We start from the raw sequence: 20,298 nt of genomic DNA, 5'->3' as shown, positions 1-20,298 counted from the left end.
ACAGCGGGAAGCTGCAGCGTGCAGTTCTGCCAAAAACAGTCAGCGGGTCTGCTCTCTGACCAGAGTTCAATTCTGGATCTCCTTTGGAGGTTTCTTGGTATGTTCATGACTCAGGTTTTATGATGAGTAGTTTATAAGTAGTTCTACTTTCATTTAACTTGGTAATTATGGAAGCGTGTGGCCTTCCAGCTGTTAGTTTATTTTCAACACTTCCTCTGAGCAGGCGTCACTGAATAAAACAAACTTTCTGCTGCTTTCTTGTCAGTTGTTTTTTAATTTAACCTTAAAATTTTGACAGACAAATATGACCTCAAAGTGCTTTCTGTGTTCTGTGTTTGTGGCGAGTACTTCAATCGTCTCGTCCAACGTCACTCACCTGAGGAGCGGTCACCACAGATGGCGCAGATGTGTTTCGTGAGCGACAGAGCTGTGCCTGAGGGCTGGGCTGGCACCTTCATCACGCCGTTGAGGCCCAGCGGGGGCTTAATGTCCTCCGTACTGCTGACCGAGTTCATTGGAGAGTTCAGCTGAAACATCAACACACACAAACACACACACCTACAGGTCACAAAACAGACCCTCAACTCAAACCGGCAGTATGACACACCCACTCCGTCACACAGGCCTGACAATGGTTACCCCATGACATTACCAGAAACCAAAACAAAGTGAGATCTGCTGAAAAGAGATGTTAAACCCTAAAACATGGGCAATTAGTGTGACAAGCTCTGTATTTGATGCAGATTAACCAGCTCTCCGAGCAGCTCCCACAGTCGCTCTCCTGCTTCCTTTTTACCCCTGTTTAAGGTCTAAATCTGGCGCAGCAGGATCCTACACCACTCAGCCCCAGCAACTCTGTAATTCATGCTCTCGACAAGCCCCGCTGGCTCCGAAATGTTCAGCGCACGCATAACTCCACTGCAAAATTTAACAGTATGGGAGAATAAAGAGGTAGCATTTGTTTAAGCAGTGATGCAGCTGCAGCCTGCAGTCCAACGTTGCATGCTGCCCACCTCCTCTTGTGGGGGAAAAAAAAAAAAGCTTTTTATAAAATGCATCCCAAAGTGACCTCTTGTTTGTTCCAGCTAACTGTGAAAAGCAAAAGGAGACTAATTATTATAACTACTTAAAAGTTGTTTCCATTGGGGGAAAAATGTTGTAGAGCCGGATGTAAATTGTCTTAAAAACACTAAATGCAGTGAATGGAGAAGAAGCGAGCTCATCATTAGCACTACTAAGCAAAAACACTAATGTGCTTCACTTGGCTAAAAGCAAAATAGGTTTTTTTGCACAGGTGGGGGTGGGGGGGGGGGGGGGGGGGGGGGGGGCAGAAAGGCATGAAGCAGAGGAAAGAGTGATGTAGCGGAGATGGCAGAGCGGTCCGATATGTTCAGATAGTCAGTATTGTTTCCACTAAATGACCACATTCGTCTGACGCCACGGTTGCTTGCTTGGCTTTAAGGTGAAGCAGATAAACTGTCCAATCTGCTCAGACGAAGCAGGACAGAAAAATATCTTCAGGATAGATTTGCTGGTCAAAACGGGTGGGAAATCAAATCGAAAAAAAATTGAATATCAGGATTTTAGGGCCACACAGAAACAAACTACCACTCACACTCACTCCTGGCCCTGCGGTGTGGCCCTGCGGTGTGGCCCTGCAGTGTGGCCCTGCGGTGTGGCCCTGCAGTGTGGCCCTGCGATGTGGCCCTGCGGTGTGGCCCTGCAGTGTGGCCCTGCGGTGTGGCCCTGCAGTGTGGCCCTGCGGTGTGGCCCTGCGGTGTGGCCCTGCGGTGTGGCCCTGCGGTGTGGCCCTGCAGTGTGGCCCTGCGATGTGGCCCTGCGGTGTGGCCCTGCAGTGTGGCCCTGCGATGTGGCCCTGCGGTGTGGCCCTGCAGTGTGGCCCTGCGATGTGGCCCTGCGGTGTGGCCCTGCGACAGACTGGTAAGCTGTCCAGGGTGTACTCTGCCTTTCGCCTAAAGACTGTTGGGATAGGTTCCAGCATCCCTGCAACCCTTCATTGGTTTAAGCGGTTGGGATAATGAATACATTTTAAAATGTGATTTTTTTGTTTAAAAAAAACAAAAAAAAAAACAAAAGAAAAATAACATTTTTTCCAAATAAATAAAAATAATCTATTATAAATTTTTGTCATTTTAATTGTTTTTATTAATCTTTTTACTTGTGTTATTGGACATTGTAGCCGCAGTATGATGCTCATCAAAAAAAAAAAAACAAAAAAAAAAACAAAACAAAAAAAAACCAAAAAACTTTTATACATTGTTTTGTGTTTTTAATCTACAAAAATCAGCAATATAGAAGAATTGTGAGAATCGCAATTTAAATTGAATCGGCATCCAAAAAAACCAGAATCGAATTGAATCGGAACAAAAGCGTATCGTCACAGCCCTACTGGTCAGTATGTTTACAGTCACCTGACAGATTACAGTAGCGATGTAAACGATGAAGATGGAGGAGTGAAGATCAGACGGAACAACGGAGAGTCACTCAGACATACAGAAGCTGTAGCTACAACAACATCATGACTACTATTACCGTCAATTTTATTTACCTATTTATCATTTATGTGTAATATGTTTATATGTGTGACGGCCCGGCTTAACAGTTAAGCCGGGCCGTCACAATATGTATCTTTTTTAATGAAATTTTTAATTAAAAAATGAAAATCAATCTTTTTTAATTGAATTTTAATTGGATTTAATTGAAGTATTTTTCTTTTCTTTCTCTTCTTTTCCAGAAAAGACAATTTTCTGACATATTTCCTCAGCTTGATACAGAAATATTTGCTACTAGTACTCACAATAAACTAATAATACTCTCAGATATCCTTATTTGAGGTTATTTATTAAGCTCCAGTGACTCTACATCCTGACCTTAGATGCAACCCAGCTGATTTAATTCGACCCTCCAGCTGTAGGTAACAAAAGCTCCCTCAGAGTTACAGTGGATGTAACACTACAGTACACACAGGGTGTGTGCAGCCAAGGTGAAGCTGATGTGACAGAAGTTGATACAAACAGGCATTTATACGTACACACAGAAGTGTACATGAGCTGCTGTTGCTCCAGGCATCTCATTTCATCTCTTAAAGCTGTTGCGCTCCAGAACTTGATTCCTCTTTAAGAGCCACAGTGAGAAAAAAATGTCAGCAGCGCTTGTGCGTTTTAGCTCGGAGCGACCGCATAGCGAGCCTCCACTGAGACGCGCTCCTAAATCCGGTGCTTAACATCAAATCAAACATCATACCTCCTACATTGTTTCATACGCACTTCAACGGAATTTAGCGTGACACTGTGGGGCCGTCACGGGAACTTGTGGAGCATGGAGGTTTGAAAAATAGGCAGCCTTTGAATGATGCATCCACTGCTTGTTGACAGAGTTAAAAAGGTCCTCAGTCTACAGAAAAAAAAAAATACTGTGCACGTCACAGTCCTCTATTTCTTGCAAAAATGTTTCTTTTAATTAAAAGAGAATATAATTTATTATTATTATTATTATTATTATTATTAATGTATTAAATATGTCCCAGTGCAGAAAAATCCCCTCTTTAAACCCATTAAGATGCTTTCAAAGAGTGCTTTATGGGATACAAAGGGACCAATATAACTGCACACATCAGATCTCTGCATGCTCATCCACACACACACACACACACACACACACACACACACACACACACACACACACACACACACACACACACACACACGTGTGCAAGGAAGTCTTACCTCCCTTAAATGGCTGAATCTAGTCTCTTCCCCAGCACTCGTAGAGCTGTCTCCCAAGCTGAGATTGCCTTTATCAAACCCTCTGTCTGCCTGACAGAAAAGATTTCTGCCCCTCGTCTATTTTCAGTAAACCTGCAACTTAATCTCAGCAACATTGCTCCCTTGTGGTGGTGGTGGGGGGTCTTTTCTTTCTTTCTTGCCCACGGCGATGGACACAAGGCGTGGGGGATTAAAGTAGCTCAGGACTAGCTCTGGAAATAGAATACATGCACCCTGTCTTACAAACACACACATGTGACCCTTGGTGAGGAGAAATACCAGCTGTGTGTGCAGCCGTGTCGCCTTGGGGAAACGCTGGTGACGATCCTCTATTTGCATGCTGGAGAAGAAGAAGAAAGGTTTCAAAGTTTTCCAGACCGAAGGAGAAGAAACTTGAAATGTTGGATGTGAGATTTCCTGCAGAACAATGTCGAACATGAGTAGCTGGAACGCCTCATCAGGTGTTACGTAACACTCCGTTCGTACATCCAGTGCAGGTGGGAGTCCGTCTGCTTGCGGGTGTCACATTCTGCACCGAACTGTTACATGTGATTATATGTTTCGTGCCACCTGCTGGCTTCAGCATGCTGCGGGAAATATTTAAACATCGGACTGATTAAAACTTCCTCAAATACGTTTTTATGTTGGATCTATTAATGAGCTGCAAGTCATAAATTATAGCGGATGTGCCATAAGCTCCTGTAAAATGTTAGCATGCAATGACGATGTGCGATGGTGAAACAAAGTCAGGAGTCCTCCCTCGAGCGAGCAGAATAAAAAAAAGAAGTGAAAGACGAGGTAAAACAGAGAAGGCCTCTGCCTAAGATGGGCTTAGTCAGAGCACTGAGCGCGCTCACAAAGGCACTTCAAAAGGAGACATCAAATCCTGGCGTACCGCTCCTCAACGCGCAACCCTCATGTGGAACTTCGCTTGTTTTCCACTTCAAGGGCACCTTGCTTAATAGTGAGGAAGTTATCTTTACTGTATTATTTCAAAACGCCCTTACAGAATTTCTTTATGAGTTTTTTTTTTTTTTTTTTTTAACTTTTTTCATTATACAGCAGCGTGGCATTACCAGGAATAGAGTGTGCTACTTTACAGATCCTCCAACGCTGTATCTGCAAGCTGCTTGGATTTAAAAAAAAAAAAAAAAAAATCATTAATTTTTCTAACTTTAATTTACTTTTGCTTCAAGGCATGAAACTTTAAAAAAAAAAAAAGGAAAAGAAATGGACCCCTCCCTCTTTAAAAAGAAAAAAAAAGAAAAAAAAAAGTCTTGTGTGGAAACAAGGAGACTGGATGCAGATCTCCTGTTGAAAGATGAAGAAGCCGAAGTGGCTGCCTGGCGAGAGGTGAGGACGGACAGCGGGTCGTGATGTGACCTGGTGATAACCCCAAGTCCCCTTTCACCTCTGACACCTTGGGACAGTCACTTCCTTCCAAAAAAGCAAACTTATCTGGCGGAGCTAAATGACTGAGGACTTTCTTCTCATGGTGTGTTTGTGTGTGAGAGCTTTATCTGGACACACACCAGCAGAGATAGTGGATCAGGTTTCTTCCAGGGGGAAGCCTGTTAATGGAGCCGGCTCCTCTGTGGCCTTCGGGGTGCGTGCATTCGCATCGACACACAAACTGGGGATGAATTCGTATATATGCTTTGGGAGACGCATGCTTGGACATGCAGCTCACAAAAAAGCACAAATGAACAGGCGTGAGTGTGTGTGTGTGTGTGTGTGTGTGTACGAAATGCACAGGATATTTGTGTTATTTGTGGATGTGTAATGATAAATTAAAGGAGTCAGCTTCAGGATGGAGGAGGGATGAATGGGTTTGAGCCAGCACTTATTACAGTATGAACTATCTGATTCGACCAATCACATCTTGGCATTTCTGCACTAATATTACAAAAGCATGTTTTTTTATTTGAATTTATTCATATTTAATAACTAGGTTTTCATGTGCACCAAAACTTTTATTACATCACTCAAAAAGTTGGTTAGAGGAAAAATATATTCAATTTTTTTTGCACAATAAAAGTTTTTATACAAACAAGTACAATCTTTATAGCAATAATAACTTGTTTTCCCACTTTGTATCTGTCAGTCAGACATTTTCCCCATAGAATATAATGGAAAAGTGCCTTTTTTCTTGCTTATGTTCTTTCATTGCCTAATAAAACACTTTGAGTTGCTATTTGCTTGAAGAGTATTATATAAATAAATATTGATAGTTGAAATGGAAAATCTGAGTCATCTGCTTGGCAGATGGAGCCATGCTGATTTACTTGAAATGAAAGAAACTATAAAACTTCATTTTTAAAGTTTCAAACTGAACTCCTCGAAGAGTTCTGTCACAACTCTGCCTCACTTCATGTACTTTTAATAGCTTACTCAGTGAATACATGATTATTTATAAACCATTAACTCCAGTGTCAACATAAAAATCCCTGAGATGTATACCTTCATGATTACTGGTGTTCAGTTCTAATAAAACACCCTCCCCTCTTTTTCTCCTACAAGATGGGATTCAACAGATGTGGATATTATAAGACATCTTGGAGGTTTAAAACTCTCTACAAGCTGTGCCAGAACAAATAAAACGAATCATTACAAGCACTTCCAGCATTATGTGTGTCCATGTGTGTGTGTTCCTATATGATGGGGACATAAAAAACTGGTTTACTTCTGAGGACTTCCTGAACATGTGGGTACAGAAAGAGTCAAGCTTCTGTTACAGAGAAATAGGATATTTATGGTGGTGTGATGGCAACGAAGTGGGAATACGCAGAGCAGCTTTCAGCTGTTGTCTCACCTCAGCATGGCAGAGTCTGGGTATGTGCTGGTGTTTGTCCTCAGCATGTGTTTATTTGTGTATTGTAAATGTGTGTGCATGCCTGTATGTAGACAAAGTGGCACACAAACGTCCATGCACATGTCCTTTCTGGCTTGGTGTGAATGTGGACCAGCATATGGGATGTTTTTACAGGAAACAGCTCGTTTCCTGTGGGCACTACATCACCTTTCACTGACAAACTGGAGCGCATTTTAAAGTGAGTCACACTATCTTCCAGATTGTAATAACATTCAAATCCTTCTTGAGCTATGCGTATATATTCATACATATATACACACATATACATATACACACACACACACACACACACACACACACACACACATATATATATATATATATATATATATATATATATATATATATATATATATATATATATATATATATATATATATATATATATATATATATATATATACACATATACAGTGGGGCTCCAAAGTTTGGGCGCCTCTGGTAAAAATTTATTTTAATGTGCAAATAAGGAGCTTTAAAAAGATGGAAAATCTCGAAAAGGCATCAAAGTACAGTTTAGACATTCTTATAACATGTCAAAAAAAGTTACGTCCTATTTCCATCATTTAAACCTTCAAAATAACAGAAAACAAAAGATGGCGTCTGTAAAAGTTTGGGCACCCTGCAGAGTTAGTACCTTGTACGCCCCCAATTTGACAACAGAGACCTGACAGTGTCCTGGATTGTTTACAGTTAGTGTCTGGAAAGACCAGTCGATGTCAATCTCAAAGGTTTTAAATGCTCAGACTCATCTGACCTTGCATTAACAATCGGCACCATGGGTTCCTCTAAGCAGCTGTCAAGAACACTGAAACTGAAAATAGTTGATGCTCACAAAGCAGGAGAAAGGTGTAAGAAAATAGCAAAGTGTTTTCAGATGCTAATATCCTCTGTTCGGAATGTAATCAAGAAATGGCAGTCATTGGGAACAGTGGAAGTTAAAGCAAAATCTGGAAGACCATGTAAAATATCAGACAGAACAGCTCGCAAGATTGTTAGAAAAGCAAGTCAAAAGTTTGACTGCACAATCCATCCAGGAAGATCTGGCTGATACTGGAATCGTGGCGCACTTTTCCACTATAAAGAGGTACATGTACAAATATGGCCTTCATGGAAGAGTCATCAGAAGGAAACTTCTTTTACGTCCTTACCACAAAAATCTGCATTTGAATGTTGCAAAGGAACATATAGACAAGCCTGATGCATTTTGGAAACAAGTTCTGTGGATTGATGAAGTTAAAATTGAACTTTTTGGCCGGAATGAGCACAGGTATGTTTGGAGAAGAAAGGGCAGAGAATTTAATGAAAAGAACCTCTATCTAACTCTTAAGCATGGGGGTGGATCAATTATGCTTTGGGGTTGTATTGCAGCCAGTGGCACAGGGAACATGTCACGAATAGAAGGAAAAATGGATTGAATGGGATTTGAGCAAATTTTGGATGCTAACATAATGCCATCTGTGAAAAAGCTGCAGTTAAAGAGAGGATGGCTTCTACAAATGGATAATGATCCTAAAAACACCTCAAAATCCAGGGTGGATTACATCAAGAGGCATGAACTGAAGGTTTTGCTATGGCCTTCACAATCTCCTGACCTCAACATAATTGAAAGTCTATGGATAGACCATAAATTTGTGAGCAGTGCGTCACAGATGGCCCAGAAATCTCAAAGATCTGGAAGACTTTTGCAAGAAAGAATGGGTGAAGATACCTCAAACAAGATCTGAAAGACTATTGGCTGGCTATGAAAAGTGTTTACAAGCTGTCATACTTGCCAAACAGGGGAATAGAAGGTACTAACTATGCAGGGTGCCCAAACTTTTGCAAAGGCCATTTTTTGTTTTCTGTTATTTTAAAAGTCAAAATGATGGAAATAAGATCTAACTTCTTTTGACATGTTATAATAATGTCTAATCTGTAATTTGACGCCTTTTGGAGATGTTTCATCTTTTGTTAGCTTCTTTTTGGCACATTGAAATAAATTTTCACCAGGGGTGCCCAAACTTTGGAGCCCTACTGTATATCTGTGTGAGTGTGTGTATATATATATATATATATATATATATATATATATATATATATATATATATATATATATATATATATATATATATATATATATATATATATATATATATATACACACATATATAATTATATGTATATATATATACACACATATATAATTATATGTATATAAGTTACTACTGTGCATTTTCATACTTTTTGGCCAATCATATGTATGACTAGAATATAAAAACATTCTTAAGAGTCTTCTCAAATCTAGCTTTGGTTTGCCCCAAATTTCACGAACAAGCTACATCCATCTAGCTTGGTATGTAGAGGAGACAGTTCACAAGTTCATGACAGTATGTGTCACTCTGTGAAAAACCTCTTTATTATCGTACATGGCATATGCTTGTGGTTCTGTGGTGAATGGACGAGGATTTCCACTTGCCAGAACTCGGGATTGTGTAAATGATTCTCTATGATGAGAGAAACTGAGCCAAAGAGCAGAGGTTTTGGCATTTCAGATCTGCATCGGTACAATGCCAAGGAGGAAAGACATCAGCGATGATCTTAGAGAAGCAATTTTTGCTGCACATCAATCTGGGAAGGATTATAAGGTCGTTTCCAAACTCATCCATCATTCTGCAGTAAAAAAAAAAAAAAAAGTCACAATTGGAAAACGTTGGAGTGAGTTGAGCCAAGCTCTCCAGGAGCTGCGCTGTAATCGGAGCGGGCCAAAATTCCTTCATAACAATGTGACTGATAACGTCAGACAGAAAATGATTAAATCAAGTTATTGCTGCTAAAGGAGGTTCAGGAAGCTATTTAATAATTTACTGAACTATTTATTTAATTTTTTTAACACAATGCTTCTTTTCTTGGTTTGGTTTTTGTTAAACATGATGTTCAACATGATGTGTTGTTCAACAGAGAATATACTGATCTGATCTTTAAGATGTTTAAGATGGGTTCTCCTTCAGAGTTTAGTCATACGGCAGAGGCTAACAGTCCTCCACTTCGAGAGAAACTGGATGAGGTGGTCATGCTTTGGTTTTAATGCCTCCTGGACATCCCACTGGGAAGACCCAGGACACATTGGAAGGACGATGTCTATTGGCTGGCTGGGAATGCCTCAGGATCGCCCCCGGATGAGGAAGAAAAAGTGACCTGGGAAAAGATGGTCTGGACTTCTCAGTCTAATGGATGGAAGGAAGATTATTGTTTTATGAAGATCTGAGATGTAAAGCTTTATGTCCAGCTTTACGGTTGTTTTCCACCCAGATATTGACAGTGTGATACCTCTTTTTCTAATCATGCATTTTCCTGGAACTATTGAACTCACCACTGACTTTAGAGACGGTTCAATAAATTACTTCCAGCTAATAGGCTAAAAGAATTATTTTTTTCTTTTACCATTTCTGTCATTATTATTACCATTGCTCTTGCTTTTACTGGTAATAATAATAATAATAATAATAACAACAACAACAACAACAACAACAACAACAATAATAATACTATAATAATAATACTATTATTATATATGATTATTATTATTATTATTATTATTATTATTATTAATAATGATAATATAATCATGATAACAATAATGATTATAATAACAATAACAATTACATTATTATTATTATTATTATTATTATTATTATTAATAATAATAATAATAATAACAACAATAATAATAATACTATTATTATTATTATTATTATTAATAATAATAATAATAATGATAATATAATCATGATAACAATAATGATTATAATAACAATAACAATTACATTATTATTATTAATAATAATAACAATAATATAATAATAACAATAACAATAATAATAATAATAATAATTCATTTAATCCACTTGAGATGACCTCTGATAGGCTGAACAACTGGGGCTCTGCCAGACAAACGGATCCACTTAACTGTGTGGATAATCTTTTCATGAAACACATGAGTCTGATCTTGTCTGTGTATTTAAATATTTAGAAAACACTTGTAGGCTTTCAGTACAATGCTTGGATTTGTAATATGGAGGTGCTGAGAATGAAAACACACACATTTGTAGTGATGGACAACGTGTTCTACCTTTTAAAGTTGCTACTCTGGGACAGTGTGTGTATTAAATACAAAATAAAATGGCAAATTGCAGACATAGGAAACGCTGGGATATTATTACAAGAATGAAATTTGCTTGTGGTACGTGTGTGTCTCTTTTAACTCGTCTTTACAGCAGTGTATCAGATTTCCCCTTCAGAAACCCACTGTGTGCAGTGACAAGGAAGAAGAGGAAGATGTTTGAGCAAATACGCTTTAGACTTATATCTTATTCACAAGTTACAGGTGGGTGGGAGTGAAAAGAGTAGCATTAGTCATACAGTTAGTGCCACACTAAACGTCTGGCCCCAGAACGTATTGAATTGCAGTAAGATCACTCCGACAGATGGAATTAAAACCTTTAAGGGGATTATAGTGAGCTCTGAAATAAATGAGTGCCCCCCCCCCCCCCCCCCCCCCCCCAAGTTATTTTAGTCTTAGTATTTAGGAGCCCACATTAGTAGACTGCTCTGTGAAACCTAAACCTGATGTTACATCTTATATCCCTTCTAGCAGCCACTTCCTGAATGGCTCTTCTCTTTTGTGCCCTCACATGAGTCAGTGTTATCACAATAAATACTGCAGTGTCAGCTCTCAGATGATTGGCTGCTGTACATACCTTTCAGACAACAAGGCAGGAATTAGCCCCAAAGTTGCTGGAGCAGATTTACTCCAGAACAGATGCAGTGTAATTAGCCTATAATACCTGACATAGAGCCTTGTCTTTAGGACTAGCGACGTTTTTTCTCAACAAGAAGCTTACGGTTAGAGAGCTGCGCTCTGAACACAGCCAAATTAAATCTGCACATTAGCTGCATTTCCATGTAGCAACAGCGCTGGGGAAAAAGTGAGCTCTGACTCAGCTTTTAATGGCTACCTGGAGACAGCACGGACTAAAAGAAAGCTTTGCCTCAATACATGTGAAGGTTGATTGACATTAGAGGGTCTTAATGGTTCCCTTGGGAGCCTGAACACAGATCCTTTGTGTGGCCATGACATCGTGCAGAGTTAGAGCGAGGTTTGTCAAAGCTCTGAGTAGTGGCATGGACCTTTATTACGCCGATACAGGAAGCGACTGAAGTCCACCACTCTCCCTCTCACTCTCTCCTCCTTTTCTCTCCAGCGTGTTGTGGTCTGGTTTCCTAGCGACCCGGTTGCCCGAACACGACGTGCCCAGAACTGGAACATGACATCATCACTGCCGCAGCTCATTTATAACTTATTAGGCGCGTGTTCCATCTCTTGTAAAACATGTGTGTGTGTGTGTGTGTGTGTGTGTTGGACTCTCAAAACAGACAAGCTTTATATGTATTTTTAAGGTGTGCAAGGAGACATTGGGGGCCTGTTGTTGGTTTAGGTTCCTTGGGGAGATTTCAAGAGCAGGAGCACAGAGGCCAGAGGAGTACAGGCTAAGCCGCAAATGGAAAGTTGGACCCTGCAGTGGTACAATGATAAAAAAAAAAACCCATTTTCCACAAAAGACAACAGTCAGACAACTGTTGCTATTGTAACTGGAAGTGTGAAACATATTCCAAGCCTTGCATTTAATCGCTTCCAGCTGCTAGAAGGAGATGTGGTGTCTGTGATCGAGGACGGTCTGTGCTGTCTGTGAGCTGAATCCACAGACAAAAACCCCTAATGGGTCTGATCGTAATAAGCAGAGTTGTGGCCTGGCAACGCCTCTGACCACATACCAGAGAATGTTTACTGCCAGCAGTCCCCCCTTCATATACCTCTGCAAACAAGAGACGACATGTCTTATAACAGCAAAACCCGCGGAACAAAAGACAAGGTATGCATTTCTAGTCAGAGCCAACTGTTCTTGTCCGAAAAGCGCCTCTCTGGAATATGCGGATGCTTCTCTGATCTCTTTCGCTAGACCGGAAAGATCATAAGACACCAAGAAGTGTTCTCATTTGAGGTAGAGAAAAAGAAAAAAGACAAGACAGAGCCACAGCTTGTCAGTGTGTCTGGGACAGGAGAATTACTGCTGTAGATGTGAGAACTGGCTGATGATAAAGGACTCTGCTCATCTTTAAATGTGGTTTTTGCTTTTGAAAGATGTAAGATTCCTGTAAGAACGGGACACTTGGTCATCCTGCTTTCATCACACAGTCGTAGACATCTTTGATGTGGAGGACAGTTGAGGCTCACTGCTTTTGATTACTACCATTTCTTGTTTTAGAAAAAAAAAAAGGCAATGGGTGAAATTAGGGTGGTTTGTAGTTATTTTTCACCTGAATATGATGGTTTTAAGCTTGGAGGAGTCCCGGACACCGCTGATTGTAAATTTATGCTAAACAAGAGGTTGTTGTGGACAGCTAAGAGTAAAGAAAGGAACGGCGCACCTTTTAAAAATCATGACAATGATAGTATATGCCCTTGTTATATGTGTGTGTGTGTGTGATTAAAACAAGGCGAAGTCTTGCGCTGAGCACTGGGAGCTTAAATACAGAGCTGAGCTGTGACCTCGTACCAGTTAAGTGCTCCTGAAAAAAGCAAGTCAGCCGAGTGTTAAGAGTAAGTGGCATTCGCCGTCTGACTCAAATCACGTCTCATCAGAGGTGCCGCGCCTCACAACCACAGGGCAGCCCCACCATCTTTAACCTCTGAGCTGTACTCGCACACCAAACTGCCGTTCTCCACCCTCACAGAGCAACAGTAAGAAGCCTCTCGGTTATGCACACATTTACAGTTAGATGCTGAAATGAACATCTGGAAAACTATCACGTGTCTAATCTGATTATTTCATTTCAGGAGGTAAAAAACCCAAAAATTTTTAAGGTTTTACTTTCACTATGAACTTTTTTTTAACCTTTTTTTTTTTTTTTTTTTTTTTTTTTGGTAAATCAGGAAAAACTTATGTTTATTGGCTCATTAGTGCCAATAAACATAAGTTTGATGACAAAAACACAGTCTGTCATTCACAAACACAGAGGGTTATGCAATTATTGTGTTGCACTTCAGGTTTAATTATCATATGCTACAGTTATTTTTGTTGTCTACTTGTCACCAATGTTGCTAATAAGTTTGTCTTTCTATAGGTGCTCCTGATGATCCTCTGCTTTGTTTTCTCACAGGAGCCGTAGGATGCTTTCTGTTGCAGCTTAGTTTCTGAAGCAGCAGCTGTTTAGTAAAGTTAATGATGTTCATCTTTCCACTCTCATTTTCTCTTCTGTTCATTCTCTCGCTTCTTTTGTCCCCACGGGGAGGTCGAGCATTAATACGTGATTTAGCAATAAACAAAGAAAAATATAAAATATTAAGTTTTCAAGGAGAGCCCTGTATCCACAATGCTTCAAAATATTTATCTAATGACCATTTTGCTCACTACTGGTCCTATATGTGGAAACAGGGGACTTATAATGAAGTGTAAGATAAAAAAAAAACGAACTCATTCCAAATGCATCTGGCTTTGTGCTGTTATATGTTTATGGGTTCAACACACAGAAAATTTTGTGGTTGTAAATGATTTTTTGATAAGAATTTCATTATTTGCTTTAGTCTGGTGCCATTTGTCCTCACAAGTCCTTTGACAACAGAACACTTTTATTTTTCTCATGTGAAGATATTGTTTTGCTATTGATGTAACGGAGATCAACTTCGAAAGGGGTGTGTGGTTTAAAATGGGTGTGATGAATGAAACTGAAACCAAACCTAGAAAAAAAAGCAGTAAGGCTCAGCAGGGTTGTCTTCAGGCCGTGCAGGTGAACGTTAATTTCATGCACCTTCACATTCTCTACCTTAAAATGATTTTTCCTAATAATGACATGGTTTGTTTATTTTGTGTGTGTTCTCTTCATCCCTGTCATTGTGTAGATGCAGTAGTCCCCACAGTACATAATGTACTGTGGGGACTACAGTACATAATGTAATCTACTTTTAACTTTGTTCAAGTTAAAAGATAGTTGGAAATGACACCACCACACACACCAAAGAACGTCATGAACTAGTTCACATGGAAAGAAACAAAATCACCCTGATTAATATGTATCATTACTGCTTGTTATTTCTGGATGCATCAATTTTCAGGGAGAAAAATCTGAAAAAGTGGAACTGAAAATCAGGCTTCAATGATTGACTCGATGCCCTTTAAGGGGTCATGCAAACCGGTTTTTAGGTAATATGTAGCAAATATTTAACTCATGTGACTCATCACATGAATGATTAGGGATGCACCGATACCGATATCAGTATCGGTTCAATACCATGCGTGTGTACTTACTTGGTAATAATAAAAGTGTCAAGCCAGCACAGATGTGTCTGATTAAAAGCTTCGGACATGTTTTAAAAGACATAAATGCCTTGAATGTTAAAATGTGACATTTTTCGTGACAGTAAAAGCGAGATCTTTGTTTCAAAATCCCACATTTATAGTTGCATTTGGTTAAAATGTGCCAAATCAAAATAAAACTTGTTGAAATTGTTAGATCTGTAATGATATTATATTTGTATTGGTGAGTTAACTTAAGAAAGATGGGTAATTTATTACAACCTAATGAAATCATACAGTTATAACAGAAGTAATAACCATAATCACAATAATGTTCACATAAACAGATTTAAAATCAGCAAATATTGGTATCTGCAGATTTTCACATTTCATATATCGGCATCGGATCAAAACTCCCTTTAAGCGGATCGGTGCATCCCTAATGATAATCAGTTTGTGCATTAACCTTTCGAAGATGAAGCCCCCCAATTATGGAGCTTTGTACATAGGTGGTGCTAAACTCTGCCATAATGCCCATTTTGAAGATCTTATCTGAAAAGTCTGGACTAAAAGCTTTCTAATTAACTTCTTCTTTTTATCAGAGATAACGTTAACATATTAGACTGCCATAGAAGTTTAGAGTTACAAGGACTTGTTCAGATTAACCCTTAAAGTTTTGGCTTTTCTAGGTGAGCCTGAAAGTTTTTATTTTGTGCTATGTGCCATTTCCATTTATGTTTCACCAGTGATGCATACATTCTGACATTTACACATCTTAGCAAAGTGTTTCCTTTAGCGTGACTCCATAAACATTCAAACAGACCACGTGGTGGAGGAAATGTACCTTTTTCATAATGGCTTAAATAGAACATATTACCAAAACTCTTGAACTTCTCTCTCCATCATACAAGCTGAAGCTACCAGACTTTCTTCACCATAACACATATAGTGTGTGACTACATATTAAACGCTGAACTCTTGTAAAAGATTCAAACAAAACTGATCGAACTTGTTCAAAAACTTCATAACACACAACCTGCACACAAAGTCCATCTTTGTGGGACATCATCAGCAAGACAGATGAAGGTGTCGGAATTATTGGGGAGGAATCCGAAGGGGAAGGACAGGAACGAGGGATGAGGGAAGAGAGCTTTCTAGAAACGAAAGATTCTGACTGCAGTTCTCAAAGTGCCCCAAATCCTCTCCAAACCCCATCACGTTTGAGACACTTTGGTTAAGAAGGTGAAGATAAGCTTTACAACGGCGAGGACAGCCCATCCCCGAATAGCACTGCATCACCGACATACTTCAACACAATTACTAATAAACACAAAGAAAGGCCAGAAAAGACGTTTTGTGTGGAGGTGGGGGGGAGAGGGGGAGGAGCAATTTTAATTTCAGATATGGCTCAAGACAGAAACTGGGCCACTCCGAGCTTTGATGTCTTAATTGTGGATGTGTGTGTGCGCGTGTGTGTTTAATACCAAGGAAACAGGCTTACTGATGGAACACCAGAGACAGAAGGAGGGAGGGGGGTGAAATGGGTTTGATGTGACAAAGACAAAGAATAATAACAAGAACGGGAAATGAGAGGCAAGAGGACAGCCAGAGTGAAAGGAAAGGAAGAAAGTGAGATATGGAAGGAGAGCGTGACGAGCATGCTTCCAGTGCAGAGCTGGAGCGCGCTGGAATCCTGGCTGAATGGGCCTTGATTGAATGTGCCATGAGGTCAAAGCTGGGGCCTCCGTCTGCCGGAGCCTAGCTTAGAGAAATTATATGTGTGCAAAACGTGCAAGTGTGCAAGTCTAATTTACACTTCTGAGACATTTGAGAGCCGTTTTGTGAGAGAAAATCCACAACTGGTAGTCTAGTTGGTGCAGAGGGCAGCTGCATTTCCCTTTGATTTGAACGCAAACGCAGAAAAACCTCATGAAACCACAACGGAGGCAGCAGAGTATCGAGCTCTCCAGCCCGAGGCTACAATATCTAAAAACGTAGTATTTTGTGTCCCGAGGCACTTTTGCAACAAAAACGTCTTTGCAAACTTGACTATTTCCATGTGGTTCGCGTTCTGACACTGAAAATACTGCGGTGGATCACAGCACCTACCTACAAGCCATTTATTCCAGATTAAAGCAGAAAAGTTCATTAAAAGGAAGGAGGTTTGGTGTTCCAGACCAGTTCTCCCAGCAGAATCCTGAATGCATCTTCAAAAGCAAAGAAATGCTCGTAGACTTCAGGATACACAGACGGAGGGCTCAGAAGTGGAGACGGTTGCCGCCTTCAACTTTCTCTGTTTGCACACCAGTGAGGACTTCACGTGGACCACCCACACCACCACAGCTGTCAAAGCTGCCCACAAAATACTGGTTTTTACTGAGGATGCTCCAGCATTTTGGCCTGTCCACCACCACACCCTGCCTGGCTTCATCACCTCCTGGTTCAGAAGCTGCTTCTCTGGAGAGGGTGGTGAACTGCAAAAACTGTCTTTCTAACCACGTCTCAGAATCTCATGTTCATCCGAAGAGTTGTTCTGATTTTGTTTGGAGCGTTAGAAACTTATCAAGAGGAGAATGTGTGAGATTATTAAACTTGTTTTAAGAGTAAAAGCCTTTTACTTCTTGGTAAGAGAATCTTAAAATTGGTTATTTTACATGCATGTTAAGCTAAAATATCTTATAAACTGAGGTCACATCTATCAGACCCAAGTTTAGCTGTGAAAGCTTGTTTCCAGACATCCCAGCACCTACTCACACACACACACACACACACACACACACACACACACACACACACACACACACACACACACACACACTCACACACACACACACACACACACACACACACACACACACGTTTCCTGAGTTTAGAAAAATATCAAGACTTTAGACAAGTGAGAAATATCTTAAAACAAGTTGTGGAACATTCATTTCAAGTTAAGTAAAAAAAAAAACAAAATAAAAAACACAGCCTGTTAATGTTTTTCGACACTGAGAAAACATCTTGAAGCAAGATCTATCTGTCCCACACCGCCACTGGTAGCCCAGTGGTGTGGGTGTACTGGTTGATGGCAGTGTCTCAGGCTTCTCTTAAATCCTTAAAATTTGAAGAATCATCTTGTTTTAAGATCATTTATCTCAAACTGAGAAAGAAACCACTAAAAAGAAGCACTTAACAGGCCTCTTTGAGGGTTTTTGAACTGATTAAAAAAGGCTTGAAATGTAATTAAGTATTTCTTTAAAATCTATTTATCAGTATTTATTTATTTTCTAGATCATTTCACTTTATTTTAGTCTTAATATTCTCAATTTTATTGTCCTTATGCTAATTTTTGCAGTGTGAAGACTGCAGACATATCACCGGCTGTAAGCTGTCATTATGTGGAACACGCTGAGGACTCGTTCCATCTGCACATCCACGTACCGACTACACACACCTCCACCTACTTTAACTTGCTTGTCCACTATCTTGCACATTTAGACCTTTTCATGCACACTTTTTTTTTATGTGTATACAAAAACTAAACCTTATTGTTCATTGCTTGAAACTTAGTTTTAGTTTTTCCTGAACGCCTGTCAAAAGACTTTTCATTGCTCAGTACAAACCCAGTTTTGCTGCTGTGGAGATGATGATGAACCTCAGCTTTTTGAACTTGAAAGTAACATAAGGAACCAACCAAAAAGCACTAAACTGATCCACTCTTGCTGAGACAACATGCAGCCATCACTGAACAGATGACCACTTTAGGCTCCTAAAGGGATCCGATGGGATGGCTTTTGTCATTAACAAACAGATCTGCTCGGTTTTAGCATATAACCCCAAGAACTGACCGCTCCCCCCCTATGATTTGTGACTACATGCTAAATTACTTGATTTAGTAAATCTTGCCCCTCTCACTGCAGTTGATGTAAAATATATCTGCATGCATGCTAAAAATATCAGGCTTGTAAATGTTTGTTCTATGCATGTTTTTAAAAGGTATTCACCTGGGGGCTGACGCTGGGGCCGTAGCCCATGCCGGGTGAGTTCATAGAGTGGGGCCCCATGGGAGAGCTAATGACGGAGAAGGGTGACGCCAGGCCGTTCATTGGTGAGCTCAGGGTGCTGATGGGAGAATGGAGCGAGCCAGAGGGCCCCATAGAGGTTGGGCTGAGCAGAGACGGGTGCATCCCTCGATGGGATGTAGGCGAGCCGAGGGGCGAGGAGGTCACCTGTCCTGATGAATCTGAAGGAAAAAAAAAAAAAAGAAACGTTAAAAACCTAAAAGTTTTATCATGTGAGATGTGAGCATCAAATCAAATGAACTGAAAATGTGACACCCTGGCTTTGCATTTTCACATTTTCGCATTTTGATGCGTCCTTGTTGATCCTTTTCAAAAAAGGACGTCTTCACACTTGAGCTAATTAGTTTTTTTGCAGCCTGACCAAAGCTGTTGGCAGCGAGAGTCAAGCACATCTGGTGAAGTGTGAAAGCAGGTGTTAAATCTGAGCCCTGTCCAGGAAAATGGAACATTTAAAAAAGGAAAAAAAGAAACCTAAAAACAAAACACCATCTAGAATAACTCACAGTGGAAAAACAGTAAAAACTAACACAACAACAGCCGAGATGTTTATGCTGTCATTGCTGCTGTCTGCTTCTGTCCCTCAAACATCAAAAGTGCTTCCCCTCAGGAATGCAGGAGGTCAGCATGTACAATATATCCACTGTATAATTCATGTGGTTGATGAGTGGGGTAGTGGGCCCAGGAGAATGAAAACATGACCTTGCACCACGGCCGAGGAGAAAAACTGAAGCGAGACTGTAGCAGCAGAGAACGATAACACTAAGGTCATATGTGCAAGGGCTCGTCTGCTCCTTCCGTCCTCCCTCTCGCAGACTTAAAACCCAGTCTTTACCTTGACTTAGCAGGCTATCTTCCCATCAGCTGTCAACACAGCAGATATGAGACAGACAGGAAGATGTACTGACATGCCCAGACTTTGGCAACATGGTTGTATGGCTACTGATAACAACTCCCTCCCCCCCGTCTCATCTTTCAGCACTGCTGTCTACTCTCTTGCTTCCTATTGACAGACTCTGCTACTTTCCTCTCCCATTTATGTCAAAATGAACCATCCCTACGGGGAAAGATAACTGTCAATTAAGGCATGTATGTACAATTACACATACATGCAAATAAATCTCAAGTTCTGGATAACTAAACCTGTAAAATCACATAAAACGTTTAGTGGCTCATCAAAGAAGGAGAAATGTATCAATAGCACATGTTGGACTTAAATTTTGACCACAAAACTAAAGCACTTC

General features: G+C 40.1%; 1 protein-coding gene across 2 annotated transcripts in view; it reads right to left on the bottom strand.

The window, feature by feature from the left end:
• The window catches only part of rxraa (retinoid X receptor, alpha a), a gene marked incomplete at both ends in the record, with an annotated part of 109,950 nt that overhangs the window by 23,369 nt on the left and 66,283 nt on the right, over nt 1-20,298 (bottom strand). For both annotated transcript variants that reach the window (XM_079256912.1, XM_079256913.1), the window contains 2 exons: nt 377-527; nt 18,980-19,218. In XM_079256912.1, coding sequence (XP_079113038.1) covers nt 377-527; nt 18,980-19,218 — 390 coding nt within the window. The remainder of the gene's footprint in view (nt 1-376; nt 528-18,979; nt 19,219-20,298) is intronic.

This window comes from Telmatherina bonti, assembly GCF_933228915.1.
Source record: "Telmatherina bonti genome assembly, chromosome: 17".
NCBI classification, from domain to species: Eukaryota; Metazoa; Chordata; class Actinopteri; order Atheriniformes; family Telmatherinidae; genus Telmatherina; species Telmatherina bonti.
This window is presented reverse-complemented; position numbering and strand designations above follow the sequence as displayed.